General features: G+C 49.8%; 1 protein-coding gene across 5 annotated transcripts in view; it reads right to left on the bottom strand.

Annotated features, from left to right (window-relative positions):
* The window catches only part of LOC137427267 (uncharacterized), a 141,593-nt gene extending 127,373 nt beyond the window's left edge, over positions 1-14,220 (bottom strand). For 2 of the 5 annotated variants that reach the window (XM_078778482.1, XM_078778483.1), the window contains exon 1: positions 13,552-14,219. In XM_078778482.1, the coding sequence (XP_078634608.1) occupies positions 13,552-14,169 (618 nt within the window). In that variant the 5' untranslated portion in view covers positions 14,170-14,219. Of the gene's footprint in view, positions 1-1,578; positions 1,697-13,426; positions 13,519-13,551 lie in introns of those variants that run through there. The other 3 variants (XM_078778484.1, XM_078778486.1, XM_078778485.1) reach the window with 3 other exon arrangements.
* Positions 14,221-26,907: the final 12,687 nt, after the last annotated feature.

Genomic DNA, 26,907 nt, shown 5'->3' with positions numbered 1-26,907 from the left:
GTGAAGATCTGAATATGGATTCGGATATGAGAATTATTTAATTCTTAAGTGATTCTTCGCCATTTGGAGAAAGGGCCAAAAACGATACATAGCAGGATATCTCAAAAAGTTAATGACGGATTTGGACGAAACTTGGTAGACAGGTTGTGTGTCTGACATGGAAGAATCGATTTGATTTTGGTGAAGATCTGAATATGGATTCGGATATGAGAATTATTTAATTCTTAAGTGATTCTTCACCATTTGGAGATAGGGCCAAAAACGATACATAGCAGGATATCTCAAAAAGTTAATGACGGATTTGTACGAAACTTGGTGGACAGGTTGTGTGTGTGACAAGGAAGAATCGATTCGATTTTGGTGAAGATCTGAATATGGATTCGGATATGATAATTATTTAATTATTAAGTGATTCTTCATCATTTTGGAGATAGGGCCAAAAACGATACATAGCAGGATATCTCAAAAAGTTAATGACGGATTTGGACGAAACTTGGTAGACAGGTTGTGTGTCTGACAAGGACGATTCGATTTGATTTTGGTGAAGATCTGAATATGGATTCGGATATGAGAATTATTTCATTCGTAAGTGATTCTTCAGCATTTGGAGAAAGGGCCAAAAACGATACATAGCAGGATATCTCAAAAAGTTAATGACGGATTTGGACGAAACTTGGTGGACAGGTTGTGTGTCTGACAAGGACGATTCGATTTGATTTTGGTGAAGATCTGAATATGGATTCGGATATGAGAATTATTTCATTCGTAAGTGATTCTTCCCCATTTGGAGAATGGCCCAAAAACGATACATAGCAGGATATCTCAAAGAGTTGTGGACGGAATTGAACGAAACTTATTGGACAGGTTGTGTGTCTGACAAGGAAGAATCGATTTGATTTTGGTGAAGAATGTTTCTACATCATATAAATTCTGTATTGTGATTTTCTGGTCTACTCTGAGATACAAAACATCAACTGTTCACCAGGTGGAAGTATGCTCTCTACTGAGTGACGTTCTAGTTCCTCCTCCGTTTCATCACCACAAAATTCCTCTCAAGATGACAGGGCCCTATGACAGATTACTATGGAAAGCATGTGACTTTATTCCCGTCAAGCCTCCATGATGTTAAGAAAGATTTTGAAATGCCACTGGAATGTCAGGCAGGCCCCAGCACAGTATGCTGAGCCTTCCATTCCCCTGAGTAGCACTGGAGAGTAACTGTGCATGAGGCCTTCACCAATATGGTCATTGCATGGCATTGCATCATGTGCAAAAAAAATGGGAGGGGGACAAATAATGGGGGTCTCCGTGGCCTGAAAATGTATAAACGGGTCCTATGGAGCAACAAGTCCATTATTGAAGTCTACTCTATCAACGTCTGTGGGATGTGTTGGAATGCCAATCATGGAGTCGATGACAACGATCGTGGAATCCGAAACATCACACTGATGTGCGGTTACGTCAACATGATGATTATTAAAATAAAATAATTAATGCTATTTTAATTGTGGAAAAAATTGCAGAGTAGATGTTGGATGAAATGTGTGTGGCAGGAGCATACACAGGTAGCGCACTTACCTTTGAGATGTTACCTCGGTTTGATTCCCGACACGACTATGAACTGTCGGATTGGTGTTTCGCAGGCAGGTTTTTGCATCACAATGTGCGCCATCCCTCGGACGGACGTTAAGCCGAGTGTCCCATCTACGAGCATCAGCAAGTTGGCATTAGTTGGTAGGTTCTACGAGCATGACGGCCTTTCACAGAATAGTCGGACAGGTAACGCTGCCATAAATGGCCTGGAAAAATTCCAAATTCCGGTCTAATGTACAGATAGCAAGTATTACGTTCTTCCGGAGTATCCCTGGACACTAGGTTGTACCACGTACTATCTCGGAGTGTGTTTAATACCTGGGCAGTATCTCCTCCAATATAAACAAATTCACGCACCAAGGTGTCCACGATCACATGCGAACGGCCCTCTTCGCCTATGAAGGGAAACCAATGTGTAACACCCTTCTCCTACCCTCTTGTTATTTCCATTTTTATATCAAAGACCAGACTCGGTGATGTAATGGTTTGAGTGTCTGCTCTGAGTCTGGGAGGTCAGCTGTTCAAACCTCGGTAGGGACATACCAAAGTCATTAAAACTGGTACGTGTTGCTTCCTTGCTTGATACTCGGAATTTAAAAGGATAGAACACAGACAATCCTCATAGGTTGGTATCCATGGGAAGGAGGAAATTTCCTGCCCCACTGAGTGTGCACAATGCTGAGTGAGCATGCCGACAAAGGGAGGAGCATCGTCAAAAGTGACAACTCACACCATCATCATCATAGACGGACTCACGTTCTAATCGTACATACTTTATAGACGGACTCACATTCTAATAGTACATACTTTATAGACGTACTCACATTCTAATAGTACATACTTTATAGACATACTCACATTCTAATAGTACATACTTTATAGACGTACTCACATTCTAATAGTACATACTTTATAGACGTACTCACGTTCTAATCGTACATACTTTATAGACGTACTCACATTCTAATAGTACATACTTTATAGACGTACTCACATTCTAATCGTACATACTTTATAGACGTACTCGCGTTCTAATAGTACATCGTTTATAGACATACTCACATTCTAATAGTACATACTTTATAGACGTACTCACATTCTAATAGTACATACTTTATAGACATACTCACATTCTAGTAGTACATACTTTATAGACGTACTCACATTCTAATAGTACATACTTTATAGACGTACTCACATTCTAATCGTATACTTTATAGACGTACTCGCGTTCTAATAGTACATAGTTTATAGACATACTCACATTCTAATAGTACATACTTTATAGACGTACTCACATTCTTATAGTATATACTTTATAGACGTACCGACATTCTAATTGTACATACTTTATAGACGTACCGACATTCCTAATTGTACATACTTTATAGACGTACCGACATTCTAATCGTACATACTTTATAGACGTACTCACATTCTAATAGTACATACTTTATAGACGTACTCACATTCTAATAGTATATACTTTATAGACGTACCGACATTCTAATTGTACATACTTTATAGACGTACTCACATTCTAATAGTACATACTTTATAGACGTACTGACATTTTAATAGTGCATCGTTGATCGATGTACTGACATTCTAACAATACATACTTTATAGACGTACTGACATTCTAATAGTGCATCGTTGATCGATGTACTGACATTCTAATAGTACATACTTTATAGACGTACTCACATTCTAATAATACATACTTTATAGACGTACTCACATTCTAATAATACATACTTTATAGACGTACTGACATTCTAATAGTACATACTTTATAGACGTACTGACATTCTAATAGTACATACTTTATAGACGTACTCACATTCTAATTGTACATATTTTATAGATGTCACTAGTACCCAGAGTGCCCCAGGAAGTGAGGGTACTTTCCTCAAGCTCAGTGGCTGTTTGTCTCGTCTGACAGTCCTGCGTTGTGTCTCGTGTATCCGTCTGTCCATGTGTGTGAGATGTGTGTGGCACGTCCACTGAGAGCCTTAATTAGATCCTAGTTAAAACAAAAATTAGAATTATATATTTTAAACACTGTAAACCACAAATCGGTTTGTTGCCATTTCCAAAAACCTGCAGTTCAGCAAGTACTTTCGCTCTGACATTGGCGCAAAATTGTATGCCATCTTGACCAACCAGATTTTCTGCCCATGGTCTCCTGGCGGAGGAACATTCGTCACAAAAACATCTGCCCGTTTCGTGCATCTTCTTCACCTTTTAGCCTCATTCGACACTTAACTTGATACATCCCAACAACAACTAGAATGGCACTCAGTAGAGAACATACCTATACATCTTATACACCACCTTTATACATCTTATACATCACTTTTATACGTCTCATACACCACCCTTATACGTCTTATACACCACCCTTATACGTCTTATACCCACCCTCATACGTCTTATTCACCACCCTCATACGTCTTATTCACCACCCTTATACGTCTTATACCCACCCTTATACGTCTTATTCACCACCCTTATACGTCTTATTCACCACCCTTATACGTCTTATACACCACCCTTGTACGTCTTATACACCACCCTTGTACGTCTTATACACCACCCTTGTACGTCTTATACACCACCCTTGTACGTCTTATACACCACCCTTGTACGTCTTATACACCACCCTTGTACGTCTTATACACCACCCTTGTACGTCTTATACACCACCCTTGTACGTCTTATACACCACCCTTGTACGTCTTATACACCACCCTTGTACGTCTTATACACCACCCTTATACATCTTATACACCTACACCACCCTTATACGTCTTATACACCACCCTTATACGTCTTATACACCACCCTTATACGTCTTATACACCTACACCACCCTTATACGTATTATACACCACCCTTACACGTATTATACACCACCCTTATACGTATTATACACCACCCTTATATGTCTTATACACCACCCTTATACGTCTTATACACCACCCTTATACATCTTATACACCTACACCACCCTTATACGTCTTATACACCACCCTTATACGTCTTATACACCACCCTTATACGTCTTATACACCACCCTTATACGTCTTATACACCTACACCACCCTTATACGTATTATACACCACCCATTATACGTATTATACACTGAAGGAGCTGTGGCTCCCACGTCGATCGAAAGAATGGACGCGACAAAAAGCTTGAATTCATCTGAGCTGCTTTATTAGAATCAAAACCTCAGGCACTCTGGGAAAAACGTTTTACGGTCGGCAATATATATCTATTCCGCCAGGGGGTTTGCCCAGGCCTGGCGCCAGGGGGCGTGGCCCCGCGGGCCGGCTGCGGCCTGGCAAGCCGAGGGCGAGCCTGCCCGGGCGTCCCGACCGAGGCCTGGCAAGTCGAGCGCGGGCCTGCCCGGGCGTCCTGGACGAGCCCGGCCTGGTGATCGCTCCGCGTCCTTGATAGGTGCAAGGCGATTGTGTAACCCCAGCGGCAGCCGCTACACACGTCCCCCCAGAATCGACTTGCACCGACAGGGTCAACTTGAGGGGGGTCCTGATGACCCGGCCGAAGCGACCCCTGGTGGGTCGTGGGAGGGGGTCCGGTGAGGTGGTGGGCGGTCGAGTGGGGGGCACCGTGGACGGGGGGCGGCCTCGCCGCGGCGGGAGGGCCACCCGTGGTGGGTGGTCGACGTCCACGTGCGCCGGCTTGAGGCGGTCCACTGCAATCCGGTCCGACCTGCCGCCGATGTCGATGACGAACGACTTGTCGTCCCGTCGCAGCACCCGGAAGGGCCCGTCGTACGGCGGCTGGAGTGGCCGCCGATGTGCGTCGTGACGCACAAAAACATACTCCGCGGTGCGGAGTGCTGGGGGGACGTAGGACTGGGGGTCACCGTGGTGGGATGTCGGCACGGGGGCAAACCGTCGGGCGGCCTCCTGGAGGTCCGAGCGCTGGCGAGCTGCGGACCAGGGGCTGGTAGCGTCGGGCACGAATTCGCCCGGGACGCGTAGCACCTGGCCATAGACCAGCTCGGCGGTGGATGCCTGGAGGTCCTCCTTGGGGGCCGTGCGAAGGCCCAAAAGGACCCACGGCAGCCGGTCGGCCCAACCGCCGTCTTGAAGGCCGGCCATGAGCGCGGCCTTCATGGAGCGGTGGAATCGCTCGCACAACCCGTTTGCTTGGGGGTGGTAGGCCGTAGTACGGTGGAGCTTGACGCCCAGGTTGCGGGCGACCGCGCCCCACAGCTCGGAGGTGAACTGTGGTCCGCGGTCTGACGAGATGTCCGCCGGTGCGCCGAAGCGGGCGACCCAGGTGGCGATGAAGGCCTGCGCCACGTCGGCGGTGGTGGTGGAGACGAGGGGAACGGCCTCCGGCCACCTGGTGGTCCTGTCCACCATGGTGAGCAGGTGTGTGAACCCTCGTGATGGGGGAAGGGGGCCCACCAGATCCACGTTGACGTGGTCGAAACGTCGTTCGGGCACGGTGAAAGGTGCCAGCGGGGCCTGGGTGTGTCGGTGGACCTTGGCCCGTTGGCAGGCGGTGCAGGCGCTGGTCCAATCGCGGACGTCCCGACGAAGGCCGTGCCAGACGAAACGCGCCGACACCAGCTTCTGGGAAGCTTTCCGGCCCGGGTGGGAAAGGCCGTGGAGGGAGGCGAAGATGCGGCGTTGCCAGGTGACGGGCACGATGGGGCGAGGCCGGCCTTGGGAGACGTCGCAGAGCAGGACAGTGTCCGCGCAGGGGATGTCGGCCAGGCGGAGGCCCGTGTCCGCCGCCCGGAGGGCTTGCACCGTGGTGTCGGTGGTTTGGTCCGCCGCCATGAGCGCAAAATCCACGCCCAGGTGGACCGCGTTCGCGCTGGCCCGGGAAAGACAGTCGGCCACGGCGTTGTTTTTGCCGGCGACGTGCCGGATGTCCGTGGTAAACTCCGACACGGCGGAGAGGTGGCGCTGTTGGCGGGCCGACCATGGCTCCGTGACCTTGGCCATGGCGTAAACCAACGGCTTGTGGTCGACGAACGCCGTGAAAGGTCGGCCCTCCAGGAGGTGGCGGAAATGGCGGACGGCCAGGTGTAGACCGAGGAGCTCCCGGTCAAACGTGCTGTATTTGAGCTCGTTCGGCCGGAGCTGCCGGCTGAAAAAAGCGAGTGGCTGCCAAACCCCGTTCACCCATTGCTCATGTACGGCGCCCACCGCGTAGTCGGAGGCATCCGTGGTGAGGGCGATGGGAGCGTTGAGCACCGGGTGAGCGAGCAGTGTTGCGTCGGCGAGGGCCCGCTTTGAGCTTTGGAAGGCCGCATCCATTGCTGCGGACCAGGCGATGTCGTGCTTGGCCGGCTTGCCCCGGAGGGCTTCGTAGAGGGGCCGCATGAGTTGAGCAGCGCGGGGCACGAAGCGGTGATAAAAATTCACCATTCCCAGGAATTCCTGCAGGGCCTTTATGGTGCGGGGACGCGGGAAAGTGGTGATGGCCTCGACCTTGGTTGGCAGCGGCACAGCCCCGTTCTTGGTGATGTGGTGGCCCAAAAAATCAACGGCCGTCGTGCCGAAGTGGCATTTGGCCGGGTTGACGATGAGGCCGTGCTCGCTGAGGCGCCCGAACAGTGTTCGGAGGTGGAGGAGGTGCTCGGCCCGGGACGTGCTGGCGACGAGGATGTCGTCCAGGTAAACGAAAAGGAACGGCAGGTCACGCAGCACGCCGTCCATCAAGCGCTGGAACGCCTGAGCCGCGTTCTTGAGACCAAACGGCATCCGCAAGAACTCGAATAAGCCGAACGGCGTGATGACTGCCGTTTTAGGGACGTCGGCCGCCCTGACAGGTACCTGGTGATATCCCCGTATGAGATCAATTTTTGAAAAAATGACCCGTCCCGCCAGACGGGCGGAGAAGTCTTGGATATGCGGGATCGGGTACCTGTCGGGTGTTGTAGCGTCATTAAGACGGCGGTAGTCGCCACACGGGCGCCATCCACCCCCCGGCTTTGGCACGATGTGCAGTGGCGAGGCCCACGCGCTATCGGAGCGCCGCACGATGCCGAGGTGCTCCAACGCGTCGAATTCGGCCTTCGCAACGGCAAGCTTGGCTGGGTCGAGGCGGCGGGCCCTGGCGTAGACCGGCGGGCCCGTGGTTGGTATGTGGTGCTCGATCCCATGCCGTACTGCGACGGCCGAAAACGTCGGCCGCGTGAGGGCCGGGAACTCCGCGAGCAGGCGAGCAAACTCGTTCGCCGCCGGGACGGTGCATGCCAGCTCGGTCGGCGCGGAGCTGCTCAATGTGCATACCAGGGAGCTGAAGGTTTCAGCGTTGATTAAACGACGCCGTTGGACGTCCACCAGCAGTCCGTGTGCGCAGAGGAAGTCGGCGCCGAGCAGAGCCATGGGCACGTTGGCGGTTACAAACGTCCAAGCGAAGCGTTGGCCGCCGAAGCAGAGGGTGACGTTGCGCGGGCCGAAGGTGCGGATAGTCGATCCGTTGGCCGCAACCAAGGAGGGGCCGCAAACCGCGGATTGCCTGTCCTGGTCAGAGGCGGGCATGACGCTCACTTGGGCGCCGGTGTCGCACAGGAAGCGCCGTCCGGACGCTTTATCCGTGATGAACAGTAAGTTGCCCGTGTGACTGTGGCCGGCGTTCATGGCAGGTAATGAACGCCGGCCTGGCCGTTTCCCGACCCGCCGAAGGTGCACGGGGGTCGGCATGTCCGGGCCTTCTGTCCGAACCTGGCATGATAGGAACACCACGCTTGGTCGGGTGGAGGCTTCGGACGTCGTGCTGAACGTGGTCGGCTCGGTATAGCGGCCGCCAATTGCGTCGGCAGTTCGGCCGTCGAACGCGCCGGGTGCTCGGGCGCCATGGATGGTGCATCAGGCGGCGGCGGGTCCCATGTCGCCGCTGCGATGCGCTGTCCCGCGGCGGAGATTTTGTCGGCTTCTCTGGCAAGGGCCCGGGGATCTGTGATCGTCGTGCTTGCCAGGGCGAGGCGTACCGGGTTAGGCAGCTGACGGAGGAACAGCTCCCGGAACAGGAATGCCGGAGAGTGCTCGCCGAGCAGCGAAAGCATGTAGTCCATTCGCTCGGAAGGGCGCGTGTCGCCGAGCTCCGGCAAATCGAGCAGGCGCCGTGCGCGTTCCGCCGCTGGGAGGGCGAAAGCATCGAGGAGAAGCTTCTTAATCGCGCCGTATTTGTCCGCGGCTGGCGGTCTCTCGAGGAGGCTCAGGGCGCGGGCTGCGGTGGCTGAACCGAGCGCAGCGACCACGTGGTGGAAGCGGGTGTCGTCCGCCGTGATGCCTCGCAGGGCGAACAGGGACTCCGCTTGTGCGAACCAAACCGCCGCGTGAGCCTCCCAGAAGGTAGGCAGTTTAAGGGCGACTGCCATGTCCATGTCGATAGGTCACCAATGAAGGAGCTGTGGCTCCCACGTCGATCGAAAGAATGGACGCGACAAAAAGCTTGAATTCATCTGAGCTGCTTTATTAGAATCAAAACCTCAGGCACTCTGGGAAAAACGTTTTACGGTCGGCAATATATATCTATTCCGCCAGGGGGTTTGCCCAGGCCTGGCGCCAGGGGGCGTGGCCCCGCGGGCCGGCTGCGGCCTGGCAAGCCGAGGGCGAGCCTGCCCGGGCGTCCCGACCGAGGCCTGGCAAGTCGAGCGCGGGCCTGCCCGGGCGTCCTGGACGAGCCCGGCCTGGTGATCGCTCCGCGTCCTTGATAGGTGCAAGGCGATTGTGTAACCCCAGCGGCAGCCGCTACAACACCACCCTTATACGTATTATACACCACCCTTATACGTCTTATACACCACCCTTATACGTCTTATACATCTTATACACCACCCTTATACACCACCCTTATACGTTTTATACACAACCCTTATACGTCTTATACACCACCCTTATACATCTTATACACCACCCTTATACCGTCTTATACACCACCCTTATACGTCTTATACACCACCCTTATACATCTTATACACCACCCTTATACGTCTTATACACGACCCTTATACGTCTTATACACCACCCTTATACATCTTATACACCACCCTTGTACATCCTATACACCACCCTTATACGTCTTATACACCACCCTTATACATCTTATACACCACCCTTATATGTCTTATACACCACAAATAAACGTCTTATACACCACCATTAAACGTCTTATACACCACCCTTATACATCTTATACACCCACACCACCCTTATACATCTTATACACCACCCTTATACATCTTATACACCACCCTTATACGTCTTATACACCACCCTTATACATCTTATACACCACCCTTATACTCCATCCTTATACGTCTTATACACCACCTTTAATCCTTTATACATCCTATACACCACACTTGTACATCCTATACACCACCCTTATACATCTTATACATCACCCTTACACGTCTTATACACCACCCTTATACATCTTATACATCACCCTTACACGTCTTATACACCACCCTTATACCTCTTATACACCACCCCATCGAACCTTTATTTATATTGAGGTTCTGCAAATTGGAGGTTCGCGGAAGTTTTATGACAGATGATTTGTGTACTACATTAAACTAAAATGAAATAAAGATGGTAAAAGTTATATAATTAAATCATATTAATTCCTTGTTTTACCATCATTTTCCACAGTGTTTATTACATCATCCCATCAAACGCGTTACATTAGTTCTTCGTGCCTGCTCTTTGTGTCCTTCAGAACATCCTTAAAAACAGTAAGTTTCCTGTTTGGAATGATTTTCAATTTCCAGGCAGGTGGACGGAGTAAACACAGTACCTCACTCCTCTCTGGGCCCATGTGGTCAGGATGTATTCAAATCCAAAGTAAAACAAAAGATTTGTCTCCTTATTCGTGTTGAAAATCGAACCTTCAATTTAAATACGTTGTTTCTCGATCATGGACGGACGGACGGACGGACATGATTCAATTGCTTCACCTCCTCCACATCCCCTCTTTCCTTTGCGTGCGTGGGGTAATTACGAGGACATTATTCCAGCCACTGTGGCTGAAACGTGGACACCCTGTATTGAGGACAACCTTGTATTGAGGACAACCTGGTATTGAGGACAACCTTGTATTGAGGAAAACCTTGTATGGAGGACAACCTTGTATTGAGGACAACCTTGTATTGAGGACAACCTTGTGTTGAGGACAACCTTGTATTGAGGACAACCTTGTATTGAGGACAACCTTGTATTGAGGACAACCCTGTATTGAGGACAACCTTGTATTGAGGACAACCTGGTATTGAGGACAACCTTGTATTGAGGAAAACCTTGTATGGAGGACAACCTTGTATTGAGGACAACCTTGTATTGAGGACAACCTTGTATTGAGGACAACCTGGTATTGAGGACAACCTTGTATTGAGGACAACCTTGTATTGAGGACAACCTTGTATTGAGGACAATCTTGTATTGAGGACAACCTGGTATTGAGGAAAACCTTGTATTGAGGACAACCTTGTATTGAGGACAACCTGGTATTGAGGAAAACCTTGTATTGAGGACAACCTTGTATTGAGGACATCCTGTATTGAGGTGTATTGCTCGGTCGTCTGTTAATCAAAGTGATCACCTTATAGGTGTTACCATAGTTGGGAAGTAATCCCACAATGCCTTGCTCTTTCTTTCAGCAGAGATAACAAGCACAGACATACACCAAGGATACACACAGAGTTCACACACTTCCTAGTTGTTCCCACACACATTCCCACACTTCCTGGACATATATTCCTGAGATTTCAAATCTTTTTGGGCAAAACATGGCGCCAGAAGGTCCACGCCATGGCCTGGAAAGGGAGCGGGTAACCCTCCCCAAGTCCTTTTTCTCAAGACCCCATGGGGTAAAGTGTTCTATGAATTCTGGTTTTATCCCGAAATAGCAGATTCCGGATAATCAGCCTGGAAATTTCGTTTTTCCACAGGAGAGGAAGGGAGGGGGTTAAGCCCAGCGAAGAAAGCGTCATTGTATTTGAGAGAGACGAGTGGTGTGCACGGAAAAAAGACTTTCCTAATTAAAAGCAGCCCTGGGCCTTGTGGCCTATGTCTGTCACTGCTATGCTTATTACCCATGATTCCCCCATCAAGGTGCCTCGAACATGTATGTCCTATGTCTGTCACTGCTATGCTCATTACCCATGATTCCCCCATCAAGGTGCCTCGAACATGTATGGCCTATGTCTGTCACTGCTATGCTTATTACCCATGATTCCCCCATGAAGGTGCCTCGAACATGTGTGGCCTATGTCTGTCACTGCTATGCTTATTACCCATGATTCCCCCATCAAGGTGCCTCGAACATGTATGGCCTATGTCTGTCACTGCTATGCTTATTACCCATGATTCCCCCATGAAGGTGCCTCGAACATGTACGGCCTATGTCTGTCACTGCTATGCTTATTACCCATGATTCCCCCATGAAGGTGCCTCGAACATGTGTGGCCTATGTCTGTCACTGCTAGGCTTATTACCCAAGATTCTCCCATGAAGGTACCTCGAACATGTATGGCCTATGTCTGTCACTGCTAGGCTTATTACCCATGATTCCCCCATCAAGGTGCCTCGAACATGTATGTCCTATGTCTATTACTGCTAGGCTTATTACCCATGATTCCCCCATCAAGGTGCCTCGAACATGTATGGCCTATGTCTGTCACTGCTATGCTTATTACCCATGATTCCCCCATAAAGGTGCCTCGAACATGTACGGCCTATGTCTGTCACTGCTATGCTTATTACCCATGATTCCCCCATGAAGGTGCCTCAAACATGTGTGGCCTATGTCTGTCACTGCTAGGCTTATTACCCATGATTCTCCCATGAAGCTACCTCGAACATGTATGGCCTATGTCTGTCACTGCTAGGCTTATTACCCATGATTCCCCCATCAAGGTGTCTCGAACATGTATGTCCTATGTCTGTCACTGCTATGCTCATTACCCATGATTCCCCCATCAAGGTGCCTCGAACATGTATGTCCTATGTCTGTCACTGCTATACTCATTACCCATGATTCCCCCATCAAGGTGCCTCGAACATGTATGGCCTATGTCTGTCACTGCTAGGCTTATTATTATTACCCATGATTCCCCCATGAAGGTACCTCGAACATGTATGGCCTATGTCTGTCACTGCTAGGCTTATTACCCATGATTCCCCCATGAAGGTGCCTCGAACATGTATGGCCTATGTCTGTCACTGCTATGCTCATTACCCATGATTCCCCCATGAAGGTGCCTCGAACATGTGTGGCCTATGTCTGTCACTGCTAGGCTTATTAACCATGATTCTCCCATGAAGGTACCTCGAACATGTATGGCCTATGTCTGTCACTGCTATGCTCATTACCCATGATTCCCCCACGACATTCACCCTTGTTTAGTCGTTAAATTAACACCAGGTGGGGTGACTCAGCTCGTCATCCTTCCGAAGTCCTCAAAATGAGTACCTGGTGACTGGTATCAGGGGGGCACTGCATCAGCGGCAGAAGCTGCGCTTCCAGAAAAATGATGCAACCAACAGGCACAATCTGCATACGAAGCAACAACAGGTTGCCATGAACACTGCATTTGAGGGATGAGTTAATGGATTCCCATCTTTTCCTCCTTGGAATTCCTGGCGAGGGTCCTCAAAGACCATTTTGATCTCACCCTCAGCCGTTGGACGCGATCCACCTGGCAGGTGCGGTTTTTTACAGTTAAACGTACACAAACCGAGCCAGGTACCTGTAGCTGCCATCTTATATAAATAATAATGTATTAAAAGAATCCGAAACATTTCAAGGTGTGTCCGCTGAACCCACAATTACCTGTCACACAAATGTCACCGAAGGTACCTATAACGGTGTGCTCCGAGGGTCGACGAACGGGTCGTGATGTTTGCATTCGCTACATTCATTACCGACGGGCAGGTACGCCTGGAATACCGCTTCACCTTGAGATAAGCGTTCTCCGAGCGCAGGTCCTCCATTTCGCGCCACCCTCCCTTGTCCGCGTCGTCCTCCCCGGCCGGGTCCTCGCTCCCCTGTCCGACCTGTCGACCCTCCCGGGAGGCGCGCTGTCCGCACGTCGCGATCCCGCCGGGACCCGCCATGGTCGCCCCGGTCCCGGCCTCGCTTGAGTCGCTCGAATCGCTCTCCTGGCCCGAGGGAGGTTCCGACGCGCAGTCGGACAGTTCGGATCCGCTGTCCACCCGGGACGAGGACGACCCCACGGACGTGGCCCCCCGGCCACCTCGGAACCTCCCGGGTGCGGCGACCGCCCGGCCTCCCCGGGACACCTGCGGGCCGGGCCCGAGCGAGCCCGTCGCGGGTGTGGGTGTCGACGTCGACCCGGAAGCCCCTCCGGACGCGCTGGACCCCGGAGCGGCTCTCGCAGACTTGTCTCTGCCGTTGGCGGTCGCCGGAGGAAGACGTTTGGCTGCGGGTTTGGGGGGCAGGGCCGGTCGGGGGGAGCGAACCGGGCGAGCTGGGGAAGGAGCCCGGGCGGTGCGTTTCCTCTCCGGGGGGCTCTGTGGACCTGGAGACCTCGTCCCGAAATCGGGAACCTCCATGGCGGTCGGTCGATCGAGATGGTGGAACGAGGATGGGGTGGGGGTGAGGGGGTTAAACGTGGAGAAATGGGGGAACGAGGGTGGGGGTGAGGCGGGTTAAACGTGGAGAAACGGGGGAACGAAGATGGAGGGTGGGGGTGAGGGGGGTTAAACGTGGACAAATGGGGGAACGAGGGTGGGGGTGAGGGGGGTTAAACGTGGAGAAACGGGGGAACGAAGATGGAGGTGGGGGTGACGGGGGTTAAACGTGGAGAAATTGGAGAACGAAGATGGAGGGTGGGGGTGAGGGGGGTTAAACGTGGAGAAATTGGAGAACGAAGATGGAGGGTGGGGGTGAGGGGGGTTAAACGTGGACAAATGGGGGAACGAGGGTGGGGGTGAGGGGGTTAAACGTGGAGAAACGGGGAAACGAAGATGGATATGAACAAAGGAAGGACCAGTGATGCAGGTAAATAATAAATAAATAAATAAATAAAGAACAAAGAGCGAGACAACGGGAAAATCACACCATGTGCAAATGCACACCTTACAGGGGGTGACAGGTTGCACACCTACGGGGATGATGGGTTTCACACCTTACGTCACCTGATGGTTGCACACCTTACGTCACCTGATGGTTGCACACCTTACGTCACCTGATGGTTGCACACCTTACGCCACCTGATGGTTGCACACCTTACGCCACCTGATGGTTGCACACCTTACGGGGGATGACGAGACAAAACAAATGAGCGCTCCGGGAGGATGAGGAGGGAATGAAAAATGGTGCAGAGGAAGGTAAGAAGATGGAAAACACAACAATGGAAGATGGAGGGAGATCCAGGATCGAGTCCGCAGCACAGACTGAGACAGGTGGGCACACCGCCAGGTGCACGTGCTATGGTGACTCTCCCGCGGCCCAAACCATGGTCGGGATGCTCCCGCAAATCGTCCGGCTTGGTGAATGAAGGACAGAAGGGATGGTGGCGGAAGAGAGGAGGAGGAGGCAAGGCGTAAGGGGGGGGTGAGGAGGGCGTTCGGCAGGAGAGTCGGAGGGTGAGGTGGGCGTTCGCAAGGAGAGGAGGAGGGTGAGGTGGGCGTTCACAAGGAGAGGAGGAGGGTGAGGTGGTTGTTCACAAGGAGAGGAGGCGGGTGAGTGTTCGCAAGGAGAGGAGGAGGGTGAGTTGGATGTTCACAAGGAGAGGGGAGAGTGAGGTGGTTGTTCACAAGGAGAGGTTGAGGCTGAGGTGGATGCTCACAATGAGAGGCGGAGGTTGAGGTGGGCGTTCACAAGGAGAGGAGGCGGGTGAGGTGGATGTTCACAATGAGAGGAGGAGGGTGAGGTGGATGTTCACAATGAGAGGAGGATGGTGAGGTGGATGTTCACAATGAGAGGAGGAGGGTGAGGTGGGCGTTCACAAGGAGAGGAGGAGGTTGAGGTGGATGTTCACAATGAGAGGAGGAGGCTGAGGTGGATGTTCACAATGAGAGGCGGAGGTTGAGGTGGGCGTTCACAAGGAGAGGAGGCGGGTGAGGTGGATGTTCACAATGAGAGGAGGAGGGTGAGGTGGATGTTCACAATGAGAGGAGGAGGGTGAGGTGGATGTTCACAATGAGAGGAGGAGGGTGAGGTGGGCGTTCACAAGGAGAGGAGGGGTGAGGTGAGCGTTCACAAGGAGAGGAGGCGGGTGAGGTGGATGTTCACAATGAGAGGAGGCGGGTGAGGTGGATGTTCACAATGAGAGGAGGAGGGTGAGGTGGGCGTTCACAAGGAGAGGAGGGGTGAGGTGGGCGTTCACAAGGAGAGGAGGCGGGTGAGGTGGATGTTCACAATGAGAGGAGGAGGGTGAGGTGGATGTTCACAATGAGAGGAGGAGGGTGAGGTGGGCGTTCACAAGGAGAGGAGGAGGGTGAGGTGGTTGTTCACAAGGAGAGGAGGCGGGTGAGGTGGCGTTCGCAAGGAGAGGAGGAGGGTGAGTTGGATGTTCACAAGGAGAGGAGGAGAGTGAGGTGGTTGTTCACAAGGAGAGGCTGAGGCTGAGGTGGATGTTCACAATGAGAGGAGGCGGATGAGGTGGGCGTTCACAAGGGGAGGAGGAGGCTGAGGTGGATGTTCACAATGAGAGGAGGGGGTGAGGTGGGCGTTCACAAGGAGAGGCGGAGGGTGAGGTGGATGTTCACAATGAGAGGAGGCGGATGAGGTGGGCGTTCACAAGGGGAGGAGGAGGCTGAGGTGGATGTTCACAAGGAGAGGAGGAGGCTGAGGTGGATGTTCACAAGGAGAGGAGGAGGGTGAGGTGGACGTTCACAAGGAGAGCAGAGAGGAGGCGGTTGAGGTGGACGTGAGGAGAGGAGGTTGACGTGGACGTGAGAAGGCGGAGGTTGACGTGAGGTGGAAGAGGTTGACGTGAAGCAGGAGGAGGATGCCGTGAGGCAGGAGGAGGGTGACGTGAGGAAGATGGAAGATGGCGTGAGTGGAGGAGGGTGACGTGAGGCAGGTGGAGGAGGGTGAGGTGGACGTAAGGCAGGAGGGTGACGTGAGGCAGGAGGCGAGTGAAGTGAGGTGGAGGTGGGTGAGATGGACGTTTAGGTGGAGGAGGTTGACGTGAGCTTGAGGAGGGTCACGTTCGGTGGAGGCGGTTGACGTGAGGAAGGAGGAGGTTGTCGTGAGGCAGGAGGAGGTTGTCGTGAGGCAGGAGGAGGTTGTCGTGAGGAAGGAGGAGGTTGACGTGAGGTGGAGCAGGTTGACGTGAGGTTGAGGAGTTCCATTTCATCAAAATTTCGGATAAGTGTTTTTTGAGGGTCTCCGTGGGATCCCGTCCCGCTCAAACCTTGTGATTGGACAACGCAAGACGTCGTTCGCGCCTTCATAGGACAAGTCTAGTCGTCATGGAGACGCCAACACAGGAGACTACGAGGGCGATATAATAATGTCGGTTCAAACAATAATTGATGAAATTTTGGGTTTGACTTTGGGTTTTAATGTGAATCGAACCTTTTCCATTATAAAATTTGAAATATCGTCTCGCCTCTGTCTCCCCGTCTCGTCTCTCCATCTCGTCTCTCCGTCTCCCCGTCTCGTCTCTCCGTCTCGTCTCTCCATCTCGCCTCTCCGTCTCCCCGTCTCGCCTCTCCCCGTCTCGTCTCTCCATCTCGTCTCTCCGTCTCCCCGTCTCGCCTCTCCGTCTCCCCGTCTCGCTCCTCCCCGTCTCGTCTCTCCATCTCGTCTCTCCGTCTCCCCGTCTCGCCTCTCCCCGTCGCGTCTCGCCTCTCCGTCTCGTCTCTCCGTCTCGCCGTCGCGTCTCGCCTCTCCGTCTCCCCGTCTCGCCTCTCCGTCTCGTCTCTCCGTCTCCCCGTCTCGCCTCTCCGTCTCGTCTCCCCGTCTCGTCTCCCCGTCTCGTCTCGCCTCTCCGTCTCCCCGTCTTGTCTCTCCGTCTCGTCTCTCCGTCTCCCCGTCTCATCTCTCCGTCTACCCGTCTCGTCTCGCCTCTCCGTCTCGTCTCTCCGTCTCGTCTCGTCTGTCTGTCTCGTCTCTCCATCTCTCTCCGTCTCTCCATCTCCCCGTCTCCGTCTCTCCGTCTCTCCATCTCCCCGTCTCTCCTCGTTGTGGATGGGCCATTTGCAGCAACATTTCATCATTGAGAGAAGGTGTCCTCATCCTCAGGAGCCATTCCACCTCTTCGACTCCAATTAACATCTTCTGAATCACCTCTTAATATTGATCCTGTGTAATTACACCGACACATCCCTCTCTACTCCATCAACATGAGTTATCGAGACTTTGTTGAACAAACACCTACAGGTTACAAATATAACAACGGACGACCTACGCCACCTGGCGGTTTAACTGGTTAATGTTTGGTATCGATTTAGGTGAACATTTATTTATGCGAATGTCTACCTGTATATAACTGTACTTAATCAAAAAGGTTTCGGCACTAAAGAGCGATTCTTTTGTTTTTAATTTAAACAAGCGTTACGCCTCGGCCCCCCATCGGTGAAGTGATGTGAGTTGACAAAGTGGAAGACGCAAAGCGGCCATCTTGGATTTTGACGTGGCGAACCAATTTTCAATAGCGTTCGTCCTTATGCCTAGATACACCCACACACCAGATTAGAAGTTAGTAGCTCGTTTATTTTTCAAGATATTCCGCTCACAAGGTTCAGACATACATGGCGGTGGCCATCTTGGATTTTGACGTGGCGACCCAATTTTCAATAGCGTTCGTCCTTATGCCTAGATACACCCACACACCAGATTAGAAGTTAGTAGTTCGTTTATTTTTCAAGATATTCCGCTCACAAGGTTCAGACATACATGGCGTCAGACATACATGGCGGCGGCCATCTTGGATTTTGACGTGGCGACCCAATTTTCAATAGCGTTCTTCCTTATGCGTAGATACACCCACACACCAGATTAGAAGTTAGTAATTCGTTTATTTTTCAAGATATTCCGCTCACAAGGTTCAGACATACATGGCGTCAGACATACATGGCGGCGGCCATCTTGGATTTTGACGTGGCGACCCAATTTTCAACAGCGTTCTTTCTTATGCCGAGATACACCCACACACCAGATTAGAAGTTAGTAGTTCGTTTATTTTTCAAGATATTCCGCTCACAAGGTTCAGACATACATGGCGTCAGACATACATGGCGGCGGCCATCTTGGATTTTGACGTGGCGACCCAATTTTCAACAGCGTTCTTTCTTATGCCGAGATACACCCACACACCAGATTAGAAGTTAGTAATTCGTTTATTTTTCAAGATATTCCGCTCACAAGGTTCAGACATACATGGCGTCAGACATACATGGCGGCGGCCATCTTGGATTTTGACGTGGCGACCCAATTTTCAACAGCGTTCTTTCTTATGCCGAGATACACCCACACACCAGATTAGAAGTTGGTACTTTGCTTATTTTGCAAGATATTACGCTCACAAGTTTCAGACATACATGGCGGTGGCCATCTTGGATTTTGACGTGGGTTGCACCGACACACCATACTCGTACCCGACTGCAAAGCCGCAATGAGCCGGCGAAGCCAAAGCCTCTTGCCACTATTTTACCCATCACTATGGCATCAGTAGGTTAGGTAGTTGGTAGTAGGTAGGTGTAGTCGGTACCATAACTAGTTCAAAATGACACCATTTGCATTCTGGATGAGATTTAGATTTATAAAATTTCCTTCTTGATTAATTTGGTGAATGTTCATTCATTCATTAGTTCATTCAATATTCATTCATTCTTCTTGATTAATTCGGTGAATTCCGTCTCAACTTCGGATATTTCCGGCCGTGGAAAACTATCCCCTGCGGCCGCGAGATTTCAAAAAAATAATTCTTCATCAATTTTAGAATACTTGACGCCGTTTTCACCCTCCGAAACGCGTAATAAGCTTTTTTGAAATATTTTTCAAATGCTCGAATCTCATTGGTTCCGGTGTTTGGTGACGATTTTCGTTGAAGATAACGAGGTTGGTCCTAAAGTATTTTAATTACACATTAGAGGTGCATTAGATTGTGAATCAAACAAAGACGGGTGAAACAAACTCCTATTGAACTTTTGCGCAATTGTTTTATGCAAACTTCCGCACCTCCGCAAGATGGCGGCCTCCATTGCGTGATTTGGTTTTAGAAATATTTTTTCAAATGCTCGAATCTCATTGGTTCCGGTGTTTGGTGACGATTTTCGTTGAAGATAACCAGGCCCGTGCGGGCCGAGGTTGGTCTTAAAGTATTTTAATAATAAATTGGAGGTGCATAAGAATGTGAATCAAACAAAGACTGGTGAAAGAAACTCCTATTGAACGTTTTTCAATTTGTTATGCATACTTCCGCATCCGCAAGATGGCGGCCTCCAATGCGCTTCGGAATTCTCAAGCCAAGGGATACAGCATGATCTGGTTTTCGACATAATATGTACGCGTTTATTGACAACACCGGCTTCGCCGGCTACTAGTACCGACTGCAAAGCCGCAATGAGCCGGCGAAGCCAAAGCCTTTTGCCACTATTTTACCCATCACGATGGCATCAGTAGGTTAGGTAGTTGGTAGTAGGTAGGTGTAGTAGGTACCGTACCTGGTAAGACTTGGTAAAAGAGAAGAGCAGACAGTCCTCCCCAATACCTGCATACAATAAATATCACAAGAAGCTTAAGGAAGTAACTATACGATGTGCTAGCTTAAGGCCTATTTTAAGAAATTTTAACTGGGCTTAACATACGTTTTCACAGTATGTGTGTCGTCTTCTAACTTCAGTCGCTGTCAGGACTGGTTCTCTCCGGGCACTGCGGCTTCCTCCACCAGAAGAAGTAAGCTTGCAGTAAGATCAGTGCCGACAGATCAGACGATAGCGCCGTTTCAACGGCAATGTGTGACTGTCGTTAATCAAACCGAGCTTTCTTTCTTTATGTAAACCGCTTATACCGGTAGGTGCAGGACATCATAAATCAGACAAACCTACTGAGCATGGGAGCATGGGATTGAAGCCTAATTCGACTTTTCAGGTCTACCACTAAAGAAGAGAAAAATTTCGAAAATGGCCCAGAGTAGAGAAATTTAGCAGTGTACAGTTAAAGTGTCGACTTAAACTGGTAATTGAAACAGTGTAGATTGTAACCTGGTGAATGAGCAGGAGTCACATGACACTTTCTCACGAATTAGCTTGGGTACCCAAGACTTGGGTACATTTATGTCGTGGTTAAGCATAAACGTCGTCCTTCATGCCACATCTGATAGGTCGGTGTGGCGATGAAGAATGGAGGCAAAACATTGTTCCTCGTTTTGGCTTTGACCGAGTGACATGGCGGTTTGCAGAATCGAGTCGAAAAACACGTTGTTCAAGTGCTCGTACTTTTACGCTGTGCAGTAAGCGAGTGACTTGATACGTTTCATTTCATCAGCTCTAGCCCACGTTGTTGCAGTCCTTTCATTTCGGTTCTTTTTCTTTCTCCGTAACAGACAACAGTGCCCAAAGCAATGACGATTTAGCTTAGGAAATTTGAGCAGATATAACCACCTTTAGAGGCCATTTTTCCCCGCAAAGCAGGGGTTGGCCTTTTTCGGGCACCGTGGTTGTTGTTGTTTTTTTTGGTCCCCTTTTTGAAGCAATGTTTTACGGCCGGATGCCCTTCCTGCCGCCAACCCTGTTTGTCGCCTTTTACGACAAGCAGGGAATTACCAGTGAACTGGTACTCAATGAGCATATGATGAGAACTATTTCGAGCAGCATATGCTTACGCGTGATTCGGTTGTTTTGCACCAACCTCGTTCCCGGCATTGCAGACGACGCCCTGGTAAGATACTAAGATGTCCTGTGTCGAGGGCGCTGATTGGCTGACCTAAGCTGATCGCTGATTGGTCAGCTCACAAAATTTCGAAAATTCAGACCTAAAATGACACAATTTGCATTCTGAATGAGATTAAAATTGATAAAATTTACTTCTTGATTAATTCGGTGAATTCCGTCTCAACTTCGGATATTTCTGGCCATGAAAAACTATCCGTATTTCTAAACTAAATATGTAAACCGCTTATACCGTATTTCTGGCCGTGAAAAACTATCCCCGACAGCCACGAGATTTCTAAAAAATAATTATTCGTCAATTTTAGAATATTTGACGCCGTTTTCACCCTCCGAAACGCGTAATAAGCTTTAAAAAAATATTTTTTCAAATGCTCGAATCTCATTGGTTCTGGCGTTTGGTGACGATTTTCGTTGAAGATAACGAGGTTGGTCTTAACGTATTTTAATTACAAATTAGAGGTTCATTAGATTGTGAATCAAAGAACGACGGGTGAAACAAACTCCTATTGAACTTTTTCGCAATTCTTTTATGCAAACTTCCGCATCCGGCCGATGGCGGCCTCCATTGCGTGATCTGGTTTTAGAAATATTTTTTCAAATGCTCGAATCTCATTGGGTCCGGTGTTTGTTGAAGCGTTTCGTTGAAGATAACCAGGCCCGTGCAGGCCGAGGTTGGTCTTAAAGTATTTTAATAATAAATTAGAGGTGCATAAGATTGTGAATCAAACAATGACGGGTGAAAGAAACTCCTATTGAACATTTTCAATTTGTTATGCATACTTCCGCATCCGCAAGATGGCGGCCTCCATTGCGCTTCGGAATTCTCAAGCCAAGGCATAATCAGGTTTTCGACATAATACGTACACGTTTATTGACAACACCGGCTTCGCCGGCTATTAGAATTCGGTCCTTCGCTTACGCACGCACTCACGTTCACCCGCACGGACGCACGCACGGATGCACGCACTGACGGAGGGGAAAACCATAGTCCCCCTTTCGCTCCGTGGTGCGACGGGGGACAAAAAAACAACTTCAGGCAATTTGCATTCAGGCCAGAGTTCAATTTTCGTCTCATCAAACCACAGAATATTTTCCCTCATGCTCTCTGAGTTTTTCACGCGACTTTTTGCAAACTCCAGGTGTGCTGTCATGTGACTTTTTCTCAGGGGTGGTTCCGGGTGGCTCCGTGTGGCTCCGTGTGGCTTCGGGTGGCTCCGGGTGGCTCCAGGTGGCTCCGTCTGCCCACTCTCCCATAAAGTCTAGATTTGTGAAGTGCTGCCAAGATTGTTGTCCTTCCGGCAGGTTCTCCCATCTCAGCCAAGGAACCCTGTAGTTCTGTCAGAATGGTCATTGGGTTCTTGGTCAACTCCCTGACCAAGGTCCTTCTTGCCCAGTTGCTCAGTTTGGTCCGACGACCAGCTCTAGGAAGAGTCTGGGTCGTTCCATATTCTTTCCATTTCCTAATGATGGAGCTCACTGTGCTCTTGGGAACTTTCAACACTCTATAAATTGTTTTATTCCCTTCCCCAGATCTATGTCTCCTCAAAATTCTATCTCAGAGTTCTACTGACAGTTCCTTGGACTTCATGGTAGAGTTTCTGCTCTGACATGAACTGTCACCTGTGGGACCTTATATAGAAAGGTGTTTCTTTCTAAATCATGTCCAATCAATTGAATTGGCCACAGGTGGACTCCAATCAAGTTGTCGAGACATCTCATGGACGATCAAAGGAGATTGGATGTACCTGAGTTCAAATTGGACAGATTGGTGTGGTCTGGCGCGACCATTGAGAAAACCACGAGCTGAGAACCACGGACGGTTCTCAAACTTTTTTGGACTACCGCCCCCTTCTGCCCTCTTGGACCGGCCCAATGCCCCCCTTGTCCTATCGTTCGTGGTCGGACACCCAGAATTTATGTAGAGAGGAAGCAAAAAGAACAGAAGCCAAATATTTTCTGAATAATATTTTACTTTATTTTACTTTATTTTTTATTTTATTTTGCACGACCTACAATGTTTCAGCAGAACAGGCCCAGGTGAGGCAAACTGGGAATCTGTTATCACAGGCCCAAATACCGTTAGTGTGAAGGGTGGGCCTGGTGACTCGCTGCGAGATTACGAACGTCTGGCTCCATCTCAGTGAGGTAGAGATGCAGATCGCCCCTCTCGGTAATGTCAAGGCGGTTTCGGTACTTGGTCAGCAGCACCATCACGGCGCTGAACCCTCTTTCAACGAGGTATGATGTGGGGAACGCCATCAGCAGCAGTTCTGCCTCTGTCCACATTGCGGGGTATTCGCCACACTCCAGAATCCAGAATTTGCTGTATTCATGCTGCGAGAATCTTGCCTTCGCCTCATCATCATTGTGGAGGTTGATAATTTCGTCCTGTAATTCGCGCTTCACATCTTGAATGTCACATTTGAATGGGTTGATCACCCATGCTGGCACCGACAGTTCTAGCATGTCTCTGAAACGCTGCTCCACATCTCCACGAATCTTCTCAAGGTGATTGCAATAAACGAGCAGCTCTTCATCAGAAACAGCAGTTTCCTTTGCCAACTGGGGAAAGTGGTACATATCTCTGCGGCCGAGGGTTTCCCTGCGCCGATCACTTTCTTTGCTTTAATCAGCGTCATATGGTCACCCTGGAGTTGTTTGTTGACATCATTCAATACTAGGGCATGCCCGTACGTGGGTGCAATGCCCGTACGTGGGTACGTGGGTACGTGGGTGCGAGTACGGTGACAATCCCCCCCTCTATTTACATGAAATGGTTTGGTCCATGAAATGTTTTGGTCCATTCGCAACGCCAAAGCGAACGGCGAACGCTTTACATGAAATGGTTTGGTCCATGAAATGTTTTGGTTCATTCGCAACGCCAAAGCGAACGGCGAACGGCTTGCGAGTACAGTGACAATCCTCCCCCCCCCCCCCCCCCCCCTCTATTTACATGAAATGGTTTTAATTAGTTTTAAAACATAGTTTAACGCCAACATAGCGGCAACATAGTTTGCCAACGTGAAATAAATGAATACGCTCTCAAATGTGCCGTCCGAGGCAGAGTGTGTTCGCCACGTTCGCCGCGATAGCTCGCTGCTCTCTGATTGGTTGAATCGTTTTTTGGACATAGCTCGGTAAGTAATTGTCCGATTAATATGAAACCTTGAAAAGGCACATCCTCGGGTCCCCAGCAATATACCTGGCAAGTTTAAAGTATATCGGACCCGTGGTTGTCGAGAAACAGCGGTCACAGACAAACAAACAAACAAACACACATACAGAGATTAGTGGAATTATAGATAGACTAGGGCATGCCCGTACTATATCTATATCTAAAATTATATCCCCCCCTCTATTTACATGAAATGCTTTGGTCCATGAAATGTTTTGGTCCATTCGCAACGCCAAAGCGAACGGCGAACGCTTTACATGAAATGGTTTGGTCCATGAAATGTTTTGGTCCATTCGCAACGCCAAAGCGAACGGCGAACGGCTTGCGAGTACAGTGACAATCCCCCCGGGGTTTTAATTAGTTTTAAAACGGAGCTTGGCAACCGCTGGCGTTCTTTAGCCGGCAGCTTCGCCCGCCCGAACGCCGTTACAGTACCTTCGACCGCGAGTTGCTCGGACTTCACTTGGCGGTCAGGCACTTCCGCCATCTGCTCGTGCGAGTACAGTGACAACTGACAATCCCCCCCCCCCCCCCCCCCTCTATTTACATGAAATGGTTTTTATTAGTTTTAAAACATAGTTTAACGCCAACATAGCGCCAACATAGTTTGCCAACGTGAAATAAATGAATACACTCTCAAATGTGCCATCCGAGGCAGAGTGTGTTCGCCACGTTCGGCACACGTGATAGCTCGCTGCTCTCTGATTGGTTGAATCGTTTTTTGGACATAGCTCGGTAAGTAATTGTCCGATTAATATGAAACCTTGAAAAGGCACATCCTCGGGTCCCCAGCAATATACCTGGCAAGTTTCAAGTATATCGGACCCGTGGTTGTCGAGAAACAGCGGTCACAGACAAACAAACAAACGTACAAACAAACAAACGTACAAACGTACAAACAAACAAACACACAGAGATTACTGGAATTATAGATAGATACTGAATATGTCCGTGAGGTAAGCCACATCATGCTCAATCGCATTCACTTTCTCCGATAGCTCCGTATCAATTTCCGACAGAAACTCGACCACTGTTGAGGAAACGGGTCAAACAAGCGCCTTTGGACAACCGTCGAACTTCGGTATGCAACAGGAGCCGCGCTCGAATGCCTCATCGTTCTCCTGGCAAAGCTGACGAAACAGCCGATCATGCAGAGACGACACCTTGATTTTATTCACTGCTTTGATTACTGTTTGGAGTGATGTATGAAGTCTGGTGCTGAGTGCTTTTGCTACAAGATGCTGGCGGTGCACGACACAGTGAATGGCGAACACGGACGGTACCAGGTTCTTCAGAAGTGCAATAAAACCACGCTGGCGGCCAACCATCGCTGGTGCCCCGTCCGTCGCGCAAGCGAGAATGTTATCCATCGGTATGTTCTTATCAGTAAAGTACTTCTCCAACGTTTGGAAGATGGAAGAACCCTTCGTATCGGTCTGGAGAGAGCGGGCAAACAACATTTCTTCCACCATTTCCTGATCACGGATGAAGCGAACGTAGCAGAGTAACAGAGCTTCACTGTCACGCAAAGTGGACTCATCCAGCTGGATGGCGAAGTGTGTGCTTCCCAGCTCACTACACAGCTTACCTTCTACATCTGATGACATTTCATCAATCCGCCTGGCCACGGAATCATTGCTGAGCGCAATCGACGAGAGAACTGGATTCGGATCCTGGCCCATAACGGTTTTTATCACTTCCCCAACAGCTGGTTTGATCAACTGTTCGCCGATTGAATACGGTTTTCCAGATCTGGCGATGAGCAATGACGGCTTATACGACGCTTCCAGTCCTTTATCCACGAGCTTTTGGCCGGCTTTGAACATCGTCGTTCCCATGGATCGCTTCTCAAATTTCTCTTTCAGCGATTGGAAATAGCTGACCTCTGCGCGAACCTTATCACTGTGCTTTTTACTCAGGTGCTCGCTCAGTCGAGATGGTTTCATTGCTTCATTGGACAGCGTGATACCACACAACAAACACATCGGTAACTGTTTGTTCGTCGGAGATGGAATGAATCCATACTTGATGTATTCAACGGAATACTGACGACACTTTTTCTTTGAAGCCGACCGGACGTGAAGCTTTTTTGAATAACAAAATCAACACGCCAAAATGTCGAAAGACTAACACCAGCGCTAACACTGACTGTTCATACCTTGCCCAATGTCTGTGCTGGCCAGGCCAGGCTGTAAAGTTGAACCAGCCACATTGAATAGTCCAGCATGAATAGAGTGTATTTTATCCCGCATAAAAAGATTCTTGCAAGC

The sequence above is a fragment of the Myxine glutinosa genome, chromosome 5 (assembly GCF_964187855.1).
Source record: "Myxine glutinosa chromosome 5, kmMyxGlut1.1, whole genome shotgun sequence".
Lineage (NCBI taxonomy): Eukaryota > Metazoa > Chordata > Myxini > Myxiniformes > Myxinidae > Myxine > Myxine glutinosa.
Note: the sequence above shows the minus strand (reverse complement) of the source record. Positions and strands in the feature narration are given on the sequence as shown.